General features: G+C 43.3%; 1 protein-coding gene across 4 annotated transcripts in view; it reads left to right on the forward strand.

The window, feature by feature from the left end:
- Positions 1-25,260, forward strand: part of garnl3 (GTPase activating Rap/RanGAP domain like 3) — a 113,407-nt gene that overhangs the window by 28,587 nt on the left and 59,560 nt on the right. For 3 of the 4 annotated variants that reach the window (XM_072714515.1, XM_072714518.1, XM_072714516.1), the window contains exon 2: positions 2,252-2,321. In XM_072714515.1, the coding sequence (XP_072570616.1) occupies positions 2,252-2,321 (70 nt within the window). Of the gene's footprint in view, positions 1-1,426; positions 1,493-2,251; positions 2,322-25,260 lie in introns of those variants that run through there. The other variant, XM_072714517.1, reaches the window with a different exon arrangement.

Raw genomic sequence — 25,260 nt, forward strand, 5'->3', positions numbered from 1 at the left:
AAAGTATATATTGTTTCTTTGAAGATCTTTCATGCATATTGCCGTTTGAGCGATTGTATAGCAGTAGTGGGCTTCTATTTGAATTGTATGAATTAGTGATACGTAACTGCCTAGATAATTATAAATGCGGCAGCCTCTTGGGTTTCGGTTGTACGGGTGCACTGGATGACTTTTTTTTCCCTAACACGTATTAAGACAGATATGGTCAAATTACGGCAAATCATCATGTACACCATTTTTTTACAAGACACGTTTACTGTGGCTCTCTTGGTTACATCTGTTGGTGGTGTCGATCGAGGGGTCATCGCCTTTTAGTGTCCTTCGTTTGAAAGGCACAATGTTATATTCAAAATTTAATTTTTATCAGGCAATGCATAATGAGGTAAGCGTATTTGACAGCATGTTTCAGAACCAGAGAACTGATCCGTCTGTATTACGAGTATTGTGAAATTTAAACCGAAATATCAAAACTTAAATATCCAGTCAGTCTAAAACTGTGCCAGGTACAGCTGGTGAATACTAGAATAGTCACGGAAAATTGATTAATAATGTATTACAATATTCAGTTCAACGTGGAGTGGTGCTGTCTGCGCTCAAAGTGCATGTCGTCCCTGTTCACTCTTCAGGCTCTTAACGCCGCCAAGACCTGTTACCGTGAGCATGTTATGCGCTATGAAAAATTGGTAATCGTTACAACAGAGCATTTCTGGTATCTTGAGAAGCAATTTACCAGCATTAAAATGAATCATATAAAATACTCTTATTTAGATGTAACTGTCAAGTTAGCCTATATAATGATTTTAAGTTGTAAGTAGAATAGTACAGTGATCGTAAGTGCTGAATGGGGAGCTGTTGTTCTACAAAAATAAGAGCCGCAGTTTTCTTTGAGGTGTCTTAGAGATCCTCAAAGGCACCATTGCTCTGCTAGCTAGTGCCACCGCAGGGACTTTGGCACATCCAGACATTCTGACAGATGTTACCAGCTCTGCGTATTAAGTTGGAATTAGTGGGCTTTTTACCGGCAGCTATCAATCTTTCGTTAAGCAAGGCTGTGTCTCCTGTTAAAATGCGGGTTTACAAAAGACAGGCTTGATGTAAAATTTCTGTACCTTTAGCCGTATGGTTTTCAAACCATTCATTCGTTCTTTCATTCGTTCGTTCATTCATTCATTCACTTGTACTGTAAGCTACCGTATATGCGCAGGTTTTGTGAAGAATAATCGTTGGTGTTGTAGTATAGATCTTCCCAGAAAAGCCTTCCCCCACCATATACCCCACTCTTGTGAATCAGGATTGTGGAGCCTTCTCTGATTGGATGGAGAGAAGATGTAGATTTCTATAGGCTGCCTGTTATAGGTCGCCCAAGGGAGCAGATGTTTGACTTCTCCCCTTGTTAAGATGAGTGGGATTAGAACATTGACACGAAGCAGCATTACAAGAGCAGACAGGACATGGCAGGGCAGCCTGAAGGAGCACTCACAAGTGGACAATAGTAGGCATTTCCGCTGCACTCAACTTTCTGAGTAGTAAAGGATCAATAATTGTACTAATAATTGTATCTATGCTGTGGACTTACCTATATACACATTTCTGCATGTTTCTCTTGTACATATCAAACAAATGAACATATATTACTTGAGATTATTGCAAATCTTACTCTGTTTTGGTGAGAAAGTAAGGGCTCCTCAAAGATGCAATTATTAATGATGGAATGAACTTCTTAAAGTTTAATGTAGCATGAAAACTATCTTAATGGGAGGTTGCTTGTATCCACACAATGAAAACTGATTTCTGCTAAATATTCAAACTTTAATATATATTTCTACTTCATTTGCCTAGTGTTTACGTAGCAATTGTGTGACAAACTTTACTTTTTGTAAGGGAAAGGGATTTTAATCTGAACAGGGGGCAGAGCAATGCCGCAAAGCCCAGACAGTGAAGTCATATTAAAAGATGAATGTCATCCATAATGAGAAAGACACTAGCTAGTAGATGGCATCTATCACAAAATGAGTTTGTGCTTAATTCTATCAAGGCCTTCATCTCAGCTGTGATGCCGGGTAATGCAGACAGTATGCAGTCAGCCCGTCATGCAAGACAGAGCATGCTGACCGAAGATGGGAGATAAGGCTTGAAACCACTTCCTTAATTACCCCCCTCCCCCCCCCCCCCCGCTCACTGCCCACACCTGCCCGCTTTGGGCCCTGGCATGACAATAATGATCCAAACCAACGATGCCTTTGTGTTTCAGCTCTGCCTCGGAGGATTTGGGCTGCAGGCGAGGGGAATTTAGCCGGAAGCATTATGGATCTGTGGAACTGGTGAGTCTGTCTTCTCGCCTGTCAGATTTGGTGACGTCTGTGACATGGGTGGAGAGTCCTGGTGGCGAAAGTAGGCCTCTCTGGGTGGAGATCCCCAGTGGGGAGTGGAAGCCTCTCTGGTTGGAAGCCCTGGCGGGGGAGGGGGCTCTCTGGGTGGGGGCCCCGGTGGGGAGAAGAGGCCTCTCTGGTGGGAGCCAAACCCTCTTCTTTCACACATAGCTTGATGTGCTTTTCCTTTTTTACTTTTCTGTGCAAAGCAGCAAAGGTGTCAAGAAAATAGTGTTGTGATGTCATATGGTGTGAGTTTCCACGCAAAAAATAGTTCCACTAATGGTTCCACTAACTATTAGAAGTTCAACAGTTCACAGTGGTAAAATGAAACTGAAATCTTTTGATGTGACAGATAAACCTTTCTGTATTTCCTAATTACAATTCTACCTGGTTTTCATATGGGGGTGGTCTAATCACAAATCTTCTAACAAATTAGGGTGAATTTACATTTTGCTGTTTTGGATCTTTGCTTAGTCGTAGTGCTCAAAGATGTGTGTGCGTGTGTGCAGGTAACCACAATGCTGTCACTGTTGTGATCCGCGTTCGGACGAACAGGCAGGGATCAGGAAATCAGGAGCAGGCAACGGAAAGTCAGGAATACGGGGTTTATTACAAACAACAGAGGAACCACACACGACAAACGTCAATGACAGATCTGGGGAAACTAACTCAGATGCAGACTAAAATACACAGGACAAGCCGAAAATAACAGGCAACAGGTGATCACAATCGGGAATTAACACGAGATAACGAGGGGGGCGTGGCACACAGGAGGACTGGACGCGCAGGTCATGACAGTCACTACTTGTCCAAAGCAGAATGTGGCTTTTATTGATGATTTGTAAATTGTTACCACTTGCTACATATAAGTAGATGTACTCTGCTGCATACAGATAAATTACAGATATTTTGGTTTTGTCTTGTGGTTACTAAAAAAAAATTAACAGTGAACTGGCAAACTTGTATAGGCCTAGCATTTGTACATCCAACTACTGGAAACCATAGCATTTGGGGAAGATATACAGTCCATCTTCTCAGGAAGTTTCTGGAAAGGCCAGCTAACAGGAATCTATTCAAACACCACTGCTTAGCCTTAAGGATCAGCAACATGAATTCCAAAAGGAAAGGTAGTGAAGATCTCATGGTGACCATTTTGAATTGCTTTCCTGTTGATGTTTGCAGTTAAACACCTCATTCAGGCTTCCCCTGAATTTCCAAGCCAAGACACATAAAGACAGCAATTCTTGCCAGTGGCACCTTCAAGTTTGTGCCGCATTATTGGCAGAAGGCAGATGTTTGATTTACAGGTGATGCATTTATGTCTGCTGCATGTCAGATTGGAGTAAAACATAGAATGACCTGAAAATTATAATAGAATAGAATAGAATACAATAGTGACACTTTATTTATCCCTGGGGGGAAAATTTCTTGTTTCCGAAGGCTGTGCGTATCGTCTTGCTCTCCATGAGACACACAGACACATATACAGGTCAGAGTATGTTTGGGGGTCACAGCACTGGGTCGGACAGTGTCCAGCACCCCAGGAGCAACTAGACCATACAAAAATTATCAGGTTATTCTCAGAATGCAAATTTACACACCTAGGATGTGCCTAGGGATTGGCAGATCTAGATTGGCAGATCTACATTATCCGACTGCGATACACAGCTGACCATACCGATACAGATTCCGATACAAGAGCTGTTTTTACTTTAATATTTTAATAAAATAAATGTGTTTATAATATATATTTATACTTTATATATTATTAATTTATAACTAGTAAATTCAGATGAAAACGTTTGCCAAAAAATCTTTAATTAGGCTACTACAACTACTGTTCCACCTCATTCGTACATCTTGTTTTAAGTGTTTTTGAGGCATTTTGCTGTTCAATTTGAACTTCTTCCAAGCGAGGATACGCAAGTGGCATATTGCTTAAAATGCCCCACATTTTTTCTCCCACTGGTAACAGAGTCACTTACACTTCACTGCGATACCAGCCACCCCAGTATCACAAGCTGTAGCGACTGCGCAGAACAACCTAAGCTGGCGAGTCCCAAATCATCCATAGCTTTTTCATATTACTCACATTGTCTCGCACAATTTCGGGCACTTTGTTTAGTGAAATTTTTCACTAAATGCTGCTTCCAACTCCCAAACCTTTGTTTTTATAAAGATTGCAAATCGCTGTGCTACTACTTGTTAAAATAGCAAAATACTTCTAGATCGTCTTGTTCTTATTTGATGTTCTTACGCTCCTCGTACTACAAAGGGTATGAATGTGACGTCACTGTACATTGGCAAAAATGTATCTAAAATAAGAAAGAGATGTCGTACTGCTGATTATACAAATCGATTTAACAAGAAATAGGAACTATCTTTTTACACACTGTCGAAAACTAAATAAGTAAGTATCGGACGTGGATTGATCACATATATGGCCAATACCTAATCCAGGTCTGGATTGGTGCCAATACCAGTCTGAATATCGGATTGGTGTCCCTCTGGCTGTGCCATTGTCCATGTAATTATCCAGTTTGAATATGATCCAGGCTTCACTGGCCTCGTTCGAGCATTTTCTCTGAAATTTTATACATGCTTGGCGGTTTTGAGCTTCTTTCTGTATGTTGCGATGAGTTGGATCACTAGAAGGTTTGAGCTTCTCAGGAGGACAGGAAATTGAAGGCTATGCGTTCCTGATTGTAAAGTAGCAATAGTCCAGGGTTTTTTGTGGTGGAGTATTGTGTTTTGTAATTATTTGTGTTATTTTGAGGGTGTATTCTAATTTCTAACCAATATATTGGATGCACGTTCCCATGGTAAATCGAAAGGTCTGCAGTGAATGAAGGTGGTTTCTGAATGAGGAGAGCATGGCTTGGACAGGACAGTAACATTGTTGCACCATCTTGTTTGATATAAACGCATACCCCATTCATAACTGCTTCTATTCTGAACAACAGGAGACAAGGCAGTTCCACAGCTATGCTGGGAACCAGCCTGTTTACCTCTTATCCCGTCACGGCGTGTGTGTGGTGAGTTCTGCTGCAGTGTTTCAGATGGTGTAAATATTACTCTGGGACCCAAAATGGGTGAGAGCGTGTTCCATATGTTAAGGTGTTTCTTCCGGGAAAAAGTAATCTGAATATTTTCACAGTTAACAAGGTTGACAAACAAAAAACAAAACAAACAAACACCATAGTGTTTTGTTTCCAGAACCTTCAGTATGTTGATGTCACAACACTTCTAGCAGAAAATGAAGGTGATATGATGAAGTTTATATGGAAAGATAAAGAACAGAGTAGGTGGGGCTACATCTAAATGTGAGGAAAACAAAGGTTTGGTCACCAGAATGACAGTTAACTTTATAGTTGATAGTGAATATACACCAATCAACACCCCTTTGTGCCACCAAAACAACTGTGACTCATTGAGGCATGGACTCCACAAGACCTCTGAAGGTGTCCTGTGGTCTCTGGCACTTAGACGTTAGCAGCAGATCCTGTAAGTCCTGTACCTTACGAGGTTGGGGCCTCCATGGATCGGACTTGTTTATCCAGCACATCCCACAGATGCTTCATCAGAATGAGATCTTGGAAATATGATATTCAAATTACAACAATTTATGCAGACTTCTGGGGGTGGAGGGCGGAGCCTGTACCATAGGTTGCAAGGCTGGGTTATGCCTGGGACAAGATGCCAGTCACATAAACATACACAGTGACACACTAAGTGCAACTGCACAGCGCCCATTGCACAATGGCCTTTGCATCACAGTAAAATATGAAATATCAGGCAAAAGACCGCAATCATTCATTAAAGGGGCAAATTACATCTAAAGAAGGAAATTAAATTCAGGAAATATTTACAGAAAAATAAATAAAAGATTTACTCATCAGCACTGCCAGATTAATTACACAGCTGCAAAGTAGGCATTGGGGTGATATTGCATCAGTGAGTTGGTGCTGATTATTTAGAATGTCAAGGTAGAGAATGTGCCTTCAGCTGACCTACAGAAGATTAACGGAATTTCTTTTTTGTCCAACAGAATGCACTGTAGCATAGGCTTAAAGGAGGCTTACTGAACAGAAACATGCTCACGGTAAAGCAGAGCCCAGCATTAAAACAGACACCAGTGCTTCCATACATTTTTCTGATGCTACTGCCATATTTACTGAAGCTGTTTTATGTATTAGCTTGCTCTGGGTTTTTTTTTCCTTAGAAGCCTTAAAATTAGAAATTTTCAGCAGAATTTAAGCATATTAAGCAGAATTTCAGAAATTTTGTAGAAGAGATTTATAATATGAAGTTAAGTATTTTAATTGATCAAGCATCATAATGGACTTTTTATTTTAATTACATTTAAAATGTGCTGCGTTACTTGACTTCTTTTTTTTGTTCCAGTGTAATAACCCATATATGTTTCGCACTATCAGTGACTGGTGGAACCAGTTACTCTGATTGATTTGCACAGGCAGTTTTATTAAGAAACACTTTCAACAACCACTTCGGTTTCCCAGAGGAGGGGATTTTGCAGCGCTCGCGTCAGAGCCGAGTCTTGGTGAACGTATTGGCTGGCAGTACAGCCAATCGGCACGCTTCATCCTGACAGCAGAGTGCCTAGTGTGTCCTGGCAATATTATTATAGCCATGGAACCTGGATGTAGCGGTCAATCAGAGCTAATTGCAAAGGCTTAAAAAGCATATTGTGTCGAGGGCTAACCATGTTCCTGAAAGCTTGTTTGCAGGGGAGCTTTTCTAAGCATTCCTGCAGCAATGCATGGACTCCTTCATCATCACTATTGCTACATGCTTTTCTGTTCATTTCCTGAACAGAACACAATGTTTGGCGAGTCATAGTGTGTAATGGGGGCCATTGCTATTGCTGGAACATTATCTGTGGTATATTTGTTTCAAGATTCAAAGATATAAAATACAAATGGGAAGCGCAATTTCCTTGCACAATATCATTGACTGTAATAATGTTCATCTCTTAAGTTATTTTTTAAAAAATACTTCCATGTAATTCCTTTCCTGTGAAGCTATTTGCTAATAATCTGATGTGTTTTACTCTGCATTCCTTCCACAGTCCAAAGACATGCAGTTTGTTTAATTGGTGACTCAAAATCACCCATACAGCATGAGTGTATGTGTGTATGCAGTGTGTATGTTCCCTGCAGTGGACCAGAGTCCCATTCAGGGTGTATGTGTGTGTGCAGTGTGTATGCGCCCTGCAGTGGACCGGAGTCCCATCCAGGGTGTATGTGTGTATGCAGTGTATATGTGCCCTGCAGCTGACCAAAGTCCCATCCAGGGTGTATGTGTGGTGTGTATGCAGTGTGTATGCAGTGTATGTGCCCTGCAGTGGACCGGAGTCCCATCCAGTGTGTATGTGTGTATGCAGTGTGTATGTGCCCTGTGGTGGACCAGAGTCCCATCCAGGGTGTATGTGTGTATGCAGTGTGTATGCACCCTGCAGTGGACCGGAGTCCCATCCAGGGCGTATGCAGTGTGTACAGTATGTGCCCTGCGGTGGACCGGAGTCCCATCCAGGGTGTATGTGTGTATGCAGTGTGTGTATGCCCTGCAGTGGACCGGAGTCCCATCCAGGGTGTATGCAGTGTGTATGCACCCTGCAGTGGACCGGAGTCCCATCCAGGGTGTATGCAGTGTGTACAGTATGTGCCCTGCGGTGGACCGGAGTCCCATCCAGGGTGTATGCCTGCCTGTAATTCCCAGGATAGATTCCAGGCCACCTGCAAAGCTGACCAGTTGAATACTCTGTAACTATGACTCTTTATCAGGGCTCCTAAGGTAACTCCATTACATACTACATCCACGTGATATCAAAAGTCACTCTGAAGGGGTTTATTTGTCACCACTATGGTAAACACTGGTTTCACTAAATCTGTAGTCATTTACTACATGCACTGTAGAAAATAGCTGGTAAAACTTTATGTTTTATTAACCGAACCATAGCAGCTTCTATTAAACTACTGAATGTGGCAATATCCACATTGAGAAGCTTATTGGGTATGAAATATAGAGACGCTATTCATGGTAATGTGAATAATCTGCCACTTCTGTTTGACTACATTTTTCATGGAATTCCATTTGCATCTTTTAGCTATCTATTGTGTTTTGCGCTTTGAAAGATTGCTTTAAGCACCTGCATTATTTATCCAAACAAACCATTTGAGATAATAATTTTTAAGAAGAATGATATATAAAAACTAATCATACTACTATCCTTTGACTACTGCAAACTTTTAAAGAGATTAAAGCAGTAACCTTTCAAATGACTTTTCTTGAGCAATCATTTTTGAATTACTACCTACATTTTATATTTCTCTTCCAGAATAAAAAAGTGAAGGATAAGCATAATATCTGATTCTGCATCTTTATTTTTCCAACAAAAGATGTGTTCAGTGAATACAAGTATTATTTTTATTCGCTTTTTGCATTGTGTGATCTGAATGGCAGCAGTCTGACAGTAAAGGAAGCTCACTGGTGTCTTAAATGCACTTTCCACCAGCTTCTTGTCAAAAACATGCTGGAAGTCTGAGTCAGTTTGGAAAAATGTTTCTGCACTATTGCAGCTTTATCTGTATCACAGTCCCATCATTATTGTCCATCCTCTTACTGTTCCGGCCTGAACAATCGAAACTATTTGGTAGAACTGAAAGGAAGCTACGCAGAAATTCTTAACTGGTGGAACTAGATTGGCCAAATCATGTATCTTTCACATAGAAATATAGGGTATAATAGGGTATAACTGAGTTTCAGTAGTGGTTCAGACATATTGAGATGATGGTTCTGATTCAAGCCTGCGTTATTACCATCGCGACTGCGACCCCATCAGCATCATCATCGGCAGCGTTGCCCTTTCCGTTCCAGAAAGGCTGCCTTGCCGGGGATGTTCACCCTGTGTTTTCTCCCTCGCTCTTTTCGCACATGCACTTTCTCCCGCTCTTTGTGGCTTTTGTCCAAAGGTAAATTTCATGGCTCGAGGAGGGGCTGGGGTGCCTTGTGCCACAGCGGAAGGGAAGATTCTCATTAAAGGAGCATATCAGCCGTACAAATAGCAGTGTCTCCCGGCAGTGGTAGCCTTGCTGCTAGAGGGCCTGCTAGAGGGCCTGCAAGCTAATTGGAAAGCTAGAGGCAATGGGGCTGAATGCTGACTAGATATGTTGACTAGATATGCCTTTACTTTAGTAACACAGTAGCCTCAGGTTACCTGTACGAACGCTTCTCGACTTACAATGGGGTCACCTTCAGATGAACACATCATAAGTGGAAAATATTGTAAATTGAATATGAATATAAGATAAATAAATAAGCAAATAAGTATCTGCTGTCACTGAATTAGTAAATATTTGGTCAAGCACAGAAAAACAACATACAAGATGTTGTTAAACACTGTATAAGATGTTTACGCCCTCGATCGCCAGACTGAAAGCATGGATAAATGGATGCTACCATCGCCCAGCACCAGTAGAAAGTATCGTACAGCGTATCGATAGCCTGGGAACAGATCACAGTTCAAAGTTTAGTGACTACTGAATGTGCATTGCTGTCAAAAAAAATATTCTAAGTCGAACCAACATAAATTGTTGAGCATGGGGATAGAACATAGTTGAACATAGTAATAAGAGAGAATACTTAGTCATAGAAATTATACAATATACAGTAATAGAAGGTATTATGCTTGTCTGCTGAAATTAGGAAACTGCTTGTGCATTCAGTCCTGGACTCTGCCCCACAACATATAAAAGACTTGTTTTAAAGGTCTGGGTTTGGTTTGAGGCCCCTGATTGGCCAGTGGGTTATGCATATATCTTTGCCACTTCTCTGCCATTGGCCAGGACCTTCCGCAACTTCATTTGCTGCTTTCCCATTGTCTGGTCCAGGCATTGTCCAAGTCAACAAACACATGTCTGCATGTTTGCATACCAAGGCTGGTTTTCCTCTCAGTATCCTGTGAAGATCTACGGGCTTAGAGGTGGGTTCAAGGTAAAGGTCATTGTTATAATCTGATAATGAAAGTATAGTGATATGTACTTAAAGCTCAGCATGGCAAGCAGTGGAGAATACCTCAGAGAGTGAGAGAAGTGTGTAAAGGTACAAACATGAGAACAGGATCATGCAGAGGAAGGCTTTCATTGCTTATTCCTGTCATAAGGACAAGACGTTTGCGGTTTTGTAACTGTTAAAATGGTGTGGCTACATGGTGTGGCAGCAGCTGGTGAGCGACAACCTCATTCATTCATTCATTCATTCATTCATTCATTTTCTTTTACCGCTTATCTTATACAAAGTCGCAGGGTCCAGAACCTGTCTTGGAAAAAACAGCCATAAGGCACGAAATATTTTAAAAACAATTACTGTATTTATGTCAATTGTGGTATGACATGATATCATCCCTCTACAAATAACTTAGAAACGAACCAAACTAAAGCGATCCTGAGAGACACTACTGTTACTGTTATACTGCTGCCAGACATGGTGCTTCCATCATATCAGCCACCTTCCTGGGATTATGATGCACTGCAGTGTCTACAGTTTACACAGAATGGCGCCATAAATGAAAAACATCCACTCAATGGCGTTTCTCTGGCTTATTAACGAGAGAGGTCAGAGGAGAATGGCCAGACTTGTTAAAGCTAACAGCAAGGCCACCAGGGCAAAGATAACAGCTCAGTACAATGGCAGTGAGCAGAATGGCTTCTCTCAATGTACAGTTTGTCCATCAAAGAAGTTGTGGAGGAAAAAGTGCATCCTACTCTGTACTAAGTAGGTCTGCATAATGAAGTGTCCACTGACTCCTCTTCTTCTTCCCATTTCATTCCCATAATATCCAAAGTGTCAAACTACCCCCCCAGTGTCATATTTCAGGACTTATAACAGTCTTTTGTTTTGTTGTTGAATGCCAATATAAACTGGAATTGTTTTTGAAATCATATTTCTCTGTATGAACATTCATGCATCCATTGCCAACTAGATATGTGCATCACAGGGCACAGGGCAGGGGACACACTGGACGGGATGCTAGTCTATCAGAGGGAACAGGGCAGGGGACACACTGGACGGGATGCTAGTCTATCAGAGGGAACAGGGCAGGGGACACACTGGACGGGATGCTAGTCTATCAGAGGGAACAGGGCAGGGGACACACTGGATGGGATGCTAGTCTATCAGAGGGAACACACTGGACGGGATGCTAGTCTATCAGAGGGAACAGGGCAGGGGACACACTGGACGGGATGCTAGTCTATCAGAGGGAACAGGGCAGGGGACACACTGGACGGGATGCTAGTCTATCAGAGGGAACAGGGCAGGGGACACACTGGATGGGATGCTAGTCTATCAGAGGGAACACACTGGACGGGATGCTAGTCTATCAGAGGGAACAGGGCAGGGGACACACTGGACGGGATGCTAGTCTATCAGAGGGAACAGGGCAGGGGACACACTGGATGGGATGCTAGTCTATCAGAGGGAACACACTGGACGGGATGCTAGTCTATCAGAGGGAACAGGGCAGGGGACACACTGGATGGGATGCTAGTCTATCAGAGGGAACACACTGGATGGGATGCTAGTCTATCAGAGGGAACAGGGCAGGGGACACACTGGACGGGATGCTAGTCTATCAGAGGGAACAGGGCAGGGGACACACTGGACGGGATGCTAGTCTATCAGAGGGAACAGGGCAGGGGACACACTGGACGGGATGCTAGTCTATCAGAGGGAACAGGGCAGGGGACACACTGGACGGGATGCTAGTCTATCAGAGGGAACAGGCCAGGGGACACACTGGACGGGATGCTAGTCTATCAGAGGGAACAGGGCAGGGGACACACTGGACGGGATGCTAGTCTATCAGAGGGAACAGGGCAGGGGACACACTGGACGGGATGCTAGTCTATCAGAGGGAACAGGGCAGGGGACACACTGGACGGGATGCTAGTCTATCAGAGGGAACAGGGCAGGGGACACACTGGACGGGATGCTAGTCTATCAGAGGGAACAGGGCAGGGGACACACTGGACGGGATGCTAGTCTATCAGAGGGAACAGGGCAGGGGACACACTGGACGGGATGCTAGACTATCAGAGGGAACAGGGCAGGGGACACACTGGACGGGATGCTAGACTATCAGAGGGAACAGGGCAGGGGACACACTGGACGGGATGCTAGTCTATCAGAGGGAACAGGGCAGGGGACACACTGGACGGGATGCTAGTCTATCAGAGGGAACAGGGCAGGGGACACACTGGACGGGATGCTAGTCTATCAGAGGGAACAGGGCAGGGGACACACTGGACGGGATGCTAGACTATCAGAGGGAACAGGGCAGGGGACACACTGGACGGGATGCTAGACTATCAGAGGGAACAGGGCAGGGGACACACTGGACGGGATGCTAGACTATCAGAGGGAACAGGGCAGGGGACACACTGGACGGGATGCTAGTCTATCAGAGGGAACAGGGCAGGGGACACACTGGACGGGATGCTAGTCTATCAGAGGGAACAGGGCAGGGGACACACTGGACGGGATGCTAGTCTATCAGAGGGAACAGGGCAGGGGACACACTGGACGGGATGCTAGACTATCAGAGGGAACAGGGCAGGGGACACACTGGACGGGATGCTAGACTATCAGAGGGAACAGGGCAGGGGACACACTGGACGGGATGCTAGTCTATCAGAGGGAACAGGGCAGGAGACACACTGGATGGGATGCTAGACTATCAGAGGGAACAGGGCAGGGGACACACTGGACGGGATGCTAGACTATCAGAGGGAACAGGGCAGGGGACACACTGGACGGGATGCTAGACTATCAGAGGGAACAGGGCAGGGGACACACTGGACGGGATGCTAGACTATCAGAGGGAACAGGGCAGGGGACACACTGGACGGGATGCTAGACTATCAGAGGGAACAGGGCAGGGGACACACTGGACGGGATGCTAGACTATCAGAGGGAACAGGGCAGGGGACACACTGGATAGGATGCTAGTCTATCAGAGGGAACAGGGCAGGGGACACACTGGACGGGATGCTAGTCTATCAGAGGGAACAGGGCAGGGGACACACTGGACGGGATGCTAGTCTATCAGAGGGAACAGGGCAGGGGACACACTGGACGGGATGCTAGTCTATCAGAGGGAACAGGGCAGGGGACACACTGGACGGGATGCTAGACTATCAGAGGGAACAGGGCAGGGGACACACTGGACGGGATGCTAGACTATCAGAGGGAACAGGGCAGGGGACACACTGGACGGGATGCTAGACTATCAGAGGGAACAGGGCAGGGGACACACTGGACGGGATGCTAGTCTATCAGAGGGAACAGGGCAGGGGACACACTGGACGGGATGCTAGTCTATCAGAGGGAACAGGGCAGGGGACACACTGGACGGGATGCTAGTCTATCAGAGGGAACAGGGCAGGGGACACACTGGACGGGATGCTAGACTATCAGAGGGAACAGGGCAGGGGACACACTGGACGGGATGCTAGACTATCAGAGGGAACAGGGCAGGGGACACACTGGACGGGATGCTAGTCTATCAGAGGGAACAGGGCAGGAGACACACTGGATGGGATGCTAGACTATCAGAGGGAACAGGGCAGGGGACACACTGGACGGGATGCTAGACTATCAGAGGGAACAGGGCAGGGGACACACTGGACGGGATGCTAGACTATCAGAGGGAACAGGGCAGGGGACACACTGGACGGGATGCTAGACTATCAGAGGGAACAGGGCAGGGGACACACTGGACGGGATGCTAGACTATCAGAGGGAACAGGGCAGGGGACACACTGGACGGGATGCTAGACTATCAGAGGGAACAGGGCAGGGGACACACTGGATAGGATGCTAGTCTATCAGAGGGAACAGGGCAGGGGACACACTGGACGGGATGCTAGACTATCAGAGGGAACAGGGCAGGGGACACACTGGACGGGATGCTAGACTATCAGAGGGAACAGGGCAGGGGACACACTGGACGGGATGCTAGTCTATCAGAGGGAACAGGGCAGGGGACACACTGGACGGGATGCTAGTCTATCAGAGGGAACAGGGCAGGGGACACACTGGACGGGATGCTAGTCTATCAGAGGGAACACACTGGACGGGATGCTAGTCTATCAGAGGGAACAGGGCAGGGGACACACTGGATGGGATGCTAGTCTATCAGAGAGAACAGGGCAGGGGACACACTGGACGGGATGCTAGACTATCAGAGGGAACAGGGCAGGGGACACACTGGACGGTATGCTAGTCTATCAGAGGGAACATTATGATTAATTATTAATAACATTTAATAACATTATTACCTGAACATCCTTTTAATGCAATTAATGTTGAAAATATTGTTTTATAATATAATATAATACATTTTATAATTATGTTACTTGTTGCTCTACCTTGCCCTTCATTTGTTTTTATGTTATTAATCATAGTTTCAGTTGGAGTTGGTCCTTTCAGGTATGGGGAGATCCTGCCCTTAGCCAAGGAGGTTAAATACCTTGGGAGTCTTTTCCATGAGTCATGGTAAGAGAGTATCAGAGTGGCTGACTGGTGCCTGCAGTTTTGCCATCACTGGGCAAGTCCATGGTGGTAAAGCGAGACTAGAGGCATAGGGGAAGCTTGTGGTTTACCAGTCAGTCTACATCCCTGTCCTAACCTGCGGTCATCACCTGTGGGTAATGACTGAAAGATCAAGGTCGTGACTACAAGCACAGAGTTGCTGTGACAGGGTGAGGACTTTGGAGATGCAGAAGAATCTTGAAACAGAGTTTCTGTTCTTTAGTGTTGCCCCCAAGACCCTCACCACGACAAGCAGCATGAAGATGGACACATGGATAATTGGCTTGCCTTACAGAGAGCCAGTTCATTTTCTGACACTATGCATAGGCATGATAATCATCAGCATCATCTATCCTTCACAACCACTTATCCAGTATAGGGTCACAGTCAACTTCTGTTAAGGTTCAATAACTTGTATAGTTCAGTAATTAGATTTTAGTCTTTATGTCGTGCTGGAAAAACCTGGCTAGGGCTCTCAAAACGCTTTCCCAACATTTCGGGACAATTGAGTTTTCCACTGGGCTACCAAAATTTATCTAACACTCTGCCTGATGGGCTATCAGAAATGATCCCCTAAGTAAAATTCACCTTTTCTGCTTCTTTGACATGCTATTTGAGTATGCATACTCAGTTGTATATGGATGTGTGTATATGGATGTGTATGGATACTCAGCTGTATATGGATGTGTGTATATGGATGTGTATGGATACTCAGCTGTATATGGATGTGTGTATATGGATGTGTATGGATACTCAGCTGTATATGGATGTGTGTATATGGATGTGTGTGGATACTCAGCTGTATATGGATGTGTGTATATGGATGTGTATGGATACTCAGCTGTATATGGATGTGTGTATATGGATGTGTATGGATATTTAGCTGTATATGGATGTGTATGGATACTCAGCTGTATATGGATGTGTGTATATGGATGTGTATGGATACTCAGCTGTATATGGATGTGTGTATATGGATGTGTATGGATACTCAGCTGTATATGGATGTGTGTATATGGATGTGTATGGATACTCAGCTGCATATGGATGTGTGTATATGGATGTGTATGGATACTCAGCTGTATATGGATGTGTGTATATGGATGTGTATGGATACTCAATTGTATATGGATGTGTGTATATGGATGTGTATGGATACTCAGGTGTATATGGATGTGTGTATATGGATGTGTATGGATACTCAGGTGTATATGGATGTGTGTATATGGATGTGTATGGATACTCAGCTGTATATGGACGTGTGTATATGGATGTGTATGGATACTCAGCTGTATGTGGATGTGTGTATATGGATGTGTATGGATACTCAGCTGTATATGGATGTGTGTATATGCAGGGCTAGACATAAGCCGCGGCCAATGGCCGTCGTGCCTTTCAAAATTGGCCGCACGCCTCCTCAAAATTGATGTACCTTACGGCCAAGATTGGCCTGCCTTTAATGTTTGTCTGGCCGTATGCCCCCTTTTTACCGAAAGTAACGTTCATTACACAAAAGACTTGCGCACGACACGGTCCACTTTACCTCGTCAACAATCGATGCATCTGTACTGAACCCGAACCCAACCTTCGATACGAGAAACGAGGTCAACCCGCACATCTCGTAATTCCCAACTACTGAATGAACCGCAATGAATTCTGGACTAATACGATCATGTGTTCGTCGCATGATTGGCTGGTACGGTATGTATCGTCCAGTCTACTATGGAGCCACAGCAATGACAATGGTGCATCATCGGGGGTTACGTTTTTGATTGGAAAAGCCATCCGACGGTTTCAGAATAACAGATAGGTGTCCTCTTCGGTAATCATCGTGTAGTTGTCGTCTGCTGCTTATGCTGTCACCATGCCTCGCAAAGATCGAGAACGTAAAAGAAAGCAAGCTGAACTCGCGGCTACTGCCGCAAAATGTTGCAAATTATCTACTTTGTTCAGGTAAGTGTCAGATGGTGTTGTAAAAAAACATTTGCCGAGGCAGAGCAGATTTGACTCAGAGAAGTACCAAGCTCTGCTGGGAGGATATAGGACTGGTAGCGTGCAGTGTGCAAAAAACGAACGTCAAGTCAATTATGTACACTAAAAGAATACGGGTGTTCTGAGCAAACAAATACAAAAATATTGACGGCTCCTTTATTGTTGGATTTTGTTTTTTGAAATAAAACTATATATATATATATATATATTCTGTCTCAAATCGAAGGTCGTATTGCGTAGGTTGCCTAAACTTGGTAATTACAGTAATTTTGGCCTTGTGCCCAGGCTTAATGGCCTTGTGCCCTAGAAAAAATATGAATAGCCAAGGCCAAAGTGGCTGTGCCCTCCTAAATCCTTATGTCTAGCCCTGTATATGGATGTGTATGGATACTCAATTGTATATGGATGTGTGTATATGGATTTGTATGGATACTCAGCTGTGTATGGATGTGTGTGCCTCAAAAGAGAGAAGATGGAATGAGCAAAATCTAAAGGATTCCAGGCTGCCTGTACTCGTACTTGCGTAAATGGCAAATAAATCATCATTTAATTTCATAAGTTGAGGGAAGCTGCAGACTTTTATATTTCTTCTGAACACCAGGTACTTTTTTTGGCAGATATACAGTTCTATGTGGAAGTTTCCAGTAGTCAAAAGGAGTTTTTAAAGCTATTTTTGGGGTAATAAATGTGTACATGCTCAGAACAAAAAACACAATCCAACATTAGAACCTATGCAAACCAAGTAATCTAAGTCAACAATTGATATGTCCAAAGCATCCCTCCCAGTCCAATCTGAATTTTGCAAAACCACTCCCAGTTTGCATGGTCAAAATTTTTAACTACTTACTGTAGGTATAAGCAAAATAGATTCAGTGGACAACATTTGTCTGTGGTCTAAGTGAAAGAAAATGTTTTGTTGACATTTGTTCAGTCTTCTTTATTGTCCTATAGCTAAATGTTCCACTGAATACATTTTACTGTGTTGGGTAATAGTTTTGTTGACATTTGTTCAGTCTTCTTTATTGTCCTATAGCTAAATGTTCCACTGAATACATTTCACTGTGTTGGGTAATAGTTTTGCTGTTCTGTAGCTCTGGCGCAGGCATTGTTCATTATACAGTAGCTGGTACTGCACTGTCACCTTTGTTAAATGTAGCACCACAACCCCAAGTAAAAGCCTTTCATCTCCCTGCAGACGTGTACAAGGTGAAACACCTCTGGCATCCTGGGGTCATTTCTGACAGTTTGTGGCTGATTTTGTTTCCTTTTTTGTCTAATTATATCCACATCTAGCTAAACTACTTGCAAAACTATTTAAACACAAGATTAAAATTTGATTTGTAAATCAATGGTTGAAATAATGTTTAATTATGGTCGATATTGTTAATGGAAAAATTAATGGATAGTGTAATTAAGACTCAGTGGATTACATAATCTGCCATGCTGTATATTCTGGAGGTAAACAAATGTAGAGGTTCGAGTGTGAAGAAGCTTCAGGCTGCTGTGGTATTTTCAGGTTCCACTCTGGCTCACAAAGAGTGCTGACCGTAAAAATAACCAGAGCTTCCAGGCACCTTCTGGGCTACAAATAATGTCTGATTGTTGCAGCTTCTCTATGTGTGAAATGTAACAAAGCAGTAATGACCAGAGCTGCTGTCGTTTCTGCCAGCTGCACCCCGAGACGCGTGTCTCTGCATAAGCAGGGCCTTTCTCCTGTTTACCTCCCTGATGACATCAGTTATCTATTTGCAAATGCAATAATATTGATTTATTCTTTTGCCATGTAAGGTCATTTTTTTCTTATGCTAAGGCCCTTGGGGAAATTATTGGTCATCTTCTAACCAGAAGGCCCATTTGTGTTTCAGCAATATTCTACTACCTTCTTTGCTCCAAAATGTTACATTTAAGAGCTTCACTGTCTGCAGTTCAGGCAGTGATATCTTGTGTGGCAGCATTCTTTAGCTTAGCAGACAATGTACAGATTGACATGATGTGTATGTGCTGTGTATGTTCAGTCTTTGGATTCAGTGTGACAGTGCTAAGACTATCTGCTCACTTACGGGATCAGATTGCGCATGACTGATATGCAGACTTTACACTGAAGAATTAGAGAGGTCCTTGCAGAAATGTTTACTGCAGAATGTTTGAGTATAGAGTAGAGAATTAAGTACAGAGTACATGCACAATCAAACGTAGGAGTTCTGCAAAATAATATGTCAAATGTTCTTCTTGTCCCACACTTAAGAGTGCTTATTCTTTCTTGCCCTAGTATAATACAAAAATAAGTCTCTGGGTAATTCCTAAAGATATTGTTTCTTCCACTAGATATTTAAATTAACAGGAGTTTGCCTGAACAGTATTTGTCCAAATGAATATTCATGCTGATGTATGATTTTTTAACAAGTATGGATTTGATTAATTAATTGAAAGTGCCTGGGTAGGATCTCTGGTAAATTTATTATCCTCTATGTCTGACTAAATTTCCAGTTCGCTGTGGTTTGATGAGTAGCTACTGTTGCATAAATTCACTTAATACCGATTGCATTTACTGTGTAAGACAATACAAAGAAGTCAAAGTAATTGCAATTCGGTGTTCTAAGCATGGTGCTAATTAGCAACTGACCAAATAAGTTCACTCTACATTACATTTGCCCTCGTTATCGATATTTATGGCTGCATTTGCATGTCCCTCAGGTGTGAGCTGAAAAAATGCTCTTGCTAATGGGGAAGAGAAATTCCGGGGATGAAATAAAGATGCTTCATATATTTCAGCTGAAAAGCTTTGATGCAGCTAATTATCCTCCTGCTTGTCATAGTCAGTCTCTGACAGATTCAGCTGGTCACATGACATCATGCTGAGTAGCAGCTAAAGATGACATCATGCTGAGTAGCAGATAAAGATGACATCATGCTGCCAGGGGGCCCAGATATATTTGGGAAGGACCTTCAAGAATCCTGCATACTGATAGTCTGAGGTATTACATTGAAGGCAGTTACTCTCGGCTGACTTAAAGGGAGAAATGCAAGAGCCACAAAATTATAATTGGTGTGTACATACATACCAATTATATACATACATACATACATGTGTGCTGTAGTAAATTAATGTGAAGAGAACAGGAAAGTTAAAAGTGGGCTTTGCATATAACTTACGGTTTGTCTCTGAGTACTCGGTGCAACAATTAGTCCCGGTGCATCAGTCACCCTGTCATGGAATCAGGCCATGTTCTACTGAAGTACCACGGCAGCCCCCCCCCCCCCCCCCCCACACACACACATACACACACACACCACCCAACCTGTTTCCCGTGTGCCCCTCCAGCAGGTAATACAGGCACCCTTGAAGACAGAGTAATTACTGCTACTAGTCTTATCAGCAGTGTTTATATGGGTAAAGGACGAGGGGCAGATCCTGAGGGACACGCAGAAGCCAAGGAAATTATTTTTTTCTTTTTTCCCTTTTCTGCCCCCCCCTCCCCATTTATCACCAGCAGTTTATTGTCTCTTTGTGAAAGCAGAGAGCTCTGGTCGCTGTACTGTCCCCATACGATGGACATCCCTGGTACCTTAAGAGTGTTTGCTGTTAGGAACTGGAGTGAAGCCTAAAGATGCATGAATGGTGAAAGTGCACTGCTCTTTAAATCAGTGGTAAGCAACTCCAGTCCTGGAGTGCCGGTATCCAGAAGGTTTTCTGTCCTACCTGAGTTACTATTTGCCTGAGAACAGCTGTGGTTCATCAGAGACCCGGTAGGATGGAAAACCTGCTGGATACCGGCAATCCCGGATCAGGGTTCCCTCCCCCTGCTTTAAATCCATGCCCTTAATAGATGGTCTGTTTTGTTAATGTATGTTATGGAGGAATCAGATGAGAATTGTTGCATATTCAGCCTGCACGGCAGCAGTATCTGATTGATTGTATGAACGAACGAATGTTACATTTATACAGTGCTTTTCAAGACACCCAAAGTGCCTTGCAGAACCAATGGGGGGCCGCTTCAACCACCACCACTGTGTAGCCCCCACCTGGATGAGGTGATGGCAGCCATTGTATTGGCTGGTTTTGATTATTGGGGGGGTTTCAACCTCCCCTCCCCCCATAATTTACACCCATGACCACCCCTGCACTTTCCAAGGATGCCCAGAGATCTTTTATGTCAGGACCTCAGTTTTGCATCTAATCCAAAGGACGGCACCATTTCTACAGCACAGTGTCCCCATCTCTGCACTGCGGTCCACACTGACCACTGGAGGGGCTAAGCTGGCAGCCACACCACACTGGCATCCCAGCTTACCTAGTTAATCTCCCATCCACGTACTGGGTAGGCCCAAACCTGCTTAGTGTCAGATGGGTTACCATGTCTGACCTGCAGGTGGTCTGGCTGCCTGCTGCTGGTCATTGTAGGATGGGCTTGCAGATTTGTTGGCCAAATATCTTGTAATAGGTGTGATATTTCAAAGGTGGTTAGTGGTTGGACCTGCCGGGATGTGCAAAAGCAGCAAAATAAATATATAACTGGATATAAGTGCATCTGGTATCCCATCTAGGATATGCCCTTCCTCAAACCCTGTGCTTCCTGGGACGGACTCAAAACCACCACCAAAACCCTCCAATAGATAAGTGGTTTTTGATGAATGTATACAAGAGCAAGCTTTTTAATTTGATTAATCATGATTACGACCATGCACAGGTATGAACAAGCACACAGACTCACACGCATAGCCAAGGTTAGCGGAGACACACACATATGGGCAGCCTGGACCAAATAATGAGTTGCCTCATTGCTGTTTGTATGCTAAATATGTCTCCGGTCCATTACTGTGGTGTTTGAGAGTTGACATTGCTGTATGAGGATGGGGCAGAGTAAGCGGCATGTCTCATCAGACACGGGGAACGCGAGCACACAGGGACCTCAGGGCACTGCATTCCAATCCTTTTATTGCATCTTAGTATTGCTGAGTACTTACAAAAATTTTACATCGAGTGCATTTTGTCCCTGCTGAGAGGTGAAGCAACTTCTCACATATGGCTGGGCTTCAGGTTAAACAGAATTGTTTTGATCCAACTGCAGATCAGCAGTGCAGTTCAAATGCAAGGGCTTATCCCACTGATTTGCTTCACAGTTTAATTAGCTGTCTGTTTTATACTGTCGGCATTTGAAGATTTAAAATATTTCACCTTGAATTAAAGAAATACTCAATTTGACCGCAGCATTTTTGTGGAGATTACACTGGCAAGCAGCAGTAAGATTGGAACGCTGCTTCACCCCCCCACAGTGGGTGAGATTGTGGTTCCACTGTCACCGTCTGATTCCATTTCCTGTAGCTCACCTTACTGGGTGCCCTGGAAGTCCCACCAAGTGTGAGCACTGAAGCATCATTTTTCCCACCAGATGTACAGTCGACCGTTCTGCATCACAACTTTCCCCATCAAGGTTTTTATATATACTGGGGTTGGCATAAGAAATTAAATGTGAATTTTTTGGTAGTTTTGAGAAAGCCGTAGATGACACACAAAAGCCAGCAGATGAGACACAAAAAGTTTAGTAACTCATAAATGCATAAAATATATGTACAGTGCTGGTTTGGAGGATGCCAAGCATGTTTAACGGCAGCCTCTGATGTGATTTCTCGCAGTGAACTCGCAGTGATCTCGCAGTGATCTTTGTATCTGGCGTTTCTCTTATCTTTTTACTTTGCTTCACTCCACTCGCATGCTCACTTTGCTGGCCAAAGAGACCAAAACATTTTCTGTGAGGGGGCTGCACCTTCACCCCACAATGGTGAAGGGTTGACGGAATTTTTGATAGTTTTTACCTATTATGTATATGCCCTCCGTGACACCCCTGTCCTCCTTGTGTAAATCGCCACCTAAGCAGGTCTTGAGCCAAACTGTAGTGGCAGCCTGTAGATCTGGAAATCCTCAACCTTCATGCCTGGGCAGTGTGATCAACAGCTTGTCTCAAACCTTTATAAACTCACCCACGGACACACACCCACTGGCACAGACAGACCTTGTATGTTTCGTGAAAAAAAAAAAAGAAGAAGAAATGAATAAATAAAATGAATGAGTCCTCCTCCACTCGGAGGTGAGATGCAGCCTGTCACCTTTGTGATCGTCCTGTGGGAATTCGTGACATCAAGTCGTATACCAGCACAGTCCATCTCCTGCTCTGTTAGGCAACATTCTGTCTTAATGTTTTATACAGATGATTTCAGAAAGACATTCTGAGACAGTAACTATAGTGTTTCATGTGTCACTGTGCTGGTCATGATCATTCGGTGCCGATACCTCTTTGTTCTGTACCTGTAAGGGTCATTTTGCTATGGACACATCTATCCCACAGCTAGGGCATTTGGCTTGTCAGAATCCACACTGTCAGCTCACAGCTTTTCGGATATACCCCGAGTGGTTAGCTGTCTGAAACCGAACTGCATCATTTTGCAATGTATACAGGTATGGTGATGCAACCTGAGAATACCTTGAACTGATTAATTTCATGCAGGCCAGGCTTTCAGATAAAAAATAATAATAATTAAATAAAATAAAAAATCTGCCATAACTGCCAATCCTGGGCAATAAGCTCAGTTTTGTGAGCGGTTACAATGCCGATTCAGCGCGTGGCTACAACGTTCATGGCCCCCTGTTCAACAAGGCAGGTCTAAATCCTTCAGGTATATCCTAATTTTGTAGAGTTTGATGTGTTCATGGGACAATAAGGGAGGGGCTTGCATTTTATTTCTTAAACCAATCACAGTCTTCATCATATGACTTCACCACATCAGTCCATTTTTTCTTATTTTCAGCTTCCAGCCCTGAGGTTTAGGGGCACTGTGTGTCTCAGCAGGCTAAACCTCTGTCTCTGTGATCGCAAGGTTGCTGGTTCAAGCCTTGTTATTGTTATTATTGTACTTTAGAAATCTGTGCACCTTGCCACTTAACACAAAACACCAATTTTAATTAATGCAGTGATGTCATATGGTGAAAACTGTGATTGTTTGAAGAAGTGAAACACAAACCCGTCTCTTGTTGATCCAGGGGCACTCTGAACTCTGCAAAATCAGGACGTGCTATCCTTCACCGTTAAGGCTTTTAGATTGGTGATGTGCATTGTTTTATGTATGTCATATAGTTTGAGGACTGACTTGTGAAGTCACATTTTTCCACCAAAATTATCCTCTTTTATTCTGAAGTACTTTAAAGCAGTTTAAAGAGTTTTTATACCTCTGCTACAGTGTTAATATCTTGAATCTCGTGCCAACCAAGTTTTATTTTATTGCTCATTGATTACTAAAATGAGTTTCAAGATCTAGTTTAGAAAAGTGATGAACTACACACTGGTCCTTGGGGGTCATTTACTGAGCAGAAAAAATCCAGTTACCTCTCTCCCCAAGGATGTCTGGGAAGCTCTTTCGGCAGACATCACTACGGACGACCTTACGGCTCAGGCCTACCTCAGGCTGCCTTATTATCATGCCATTAGAATCCGCAGCGTTACGTCGTTTGCATCCATTCGTCATTTCAGTTTAAACATTGTTCAGTGATGAACCCAGACAGCTTCCAGTCCAACTTCAGATGCCAGATAATGATAGATTATGTTAATGAAATGAGTACTTTTTGTTATAGAAAACCACAATATAATTAAATGTTAAACGGCTTAATTCTTCTGAGAAATAGATATTTTGTGTTCTATATTGTTCAGTTCCGAGAAGCATAGACCATTGAACATTCTAGCAATTTTTATGCATTCTTTTTTACTTTGTTTATTGAATAGTGAACTAACTAACCTTTGAGCTCAACTAACTGGCTGATGAACTATGAACAGAATTCTTCATCAGATTACGAATTTGTCTGTGGTCATTATGTTGTACATTGTTTTTCCAAACATCATCACCATTAGATGCAGCTTTCAGTTAAGTATTTACTACATATAAAAATATGCATACTAGTAATTCTGCATGTTTATTTGACTAAAACATTAACTTAAATAAAGATTATTAAAATTAACAACATACCATTTTATTGTATCAAGTTTTTATTGATATGCTAAATATGTACTTATGTAAACAATTTAGTATTATCTACAATAATAGTATGAATGAAGTAGGATAATATTATGAAATGGAAATTTCAACTAGGTCAGGTATGTGGGTGATCCTTGTGATTCTGGCAGAAAAGTCCTCCCACACGCTTTTGATTTCATATCATCTATATCCAGAAACAAATAAATAGATAATCTTCATTCTTCTATGTGTGTGACTGCAGGCCTAATGCAGGCTGCACGTG

Source organism: Paramormyrops kingsleyae, chromosome 7 (genome assembly GCF_048594095.1).
Source record: "Paramormyrops kingsleyae isolate MSU_618 chromosome 7, PKINGS_0.4, whole genome shotgun sequence".
Taxonomy (NCBI): domain Eukaryota; kingdom Metazoa; phylum Chordata; class Actinopteri; order Osteoglossiformes; family Mormyridae; genus Paramormyrops; species Paramormyrops kingsleyae.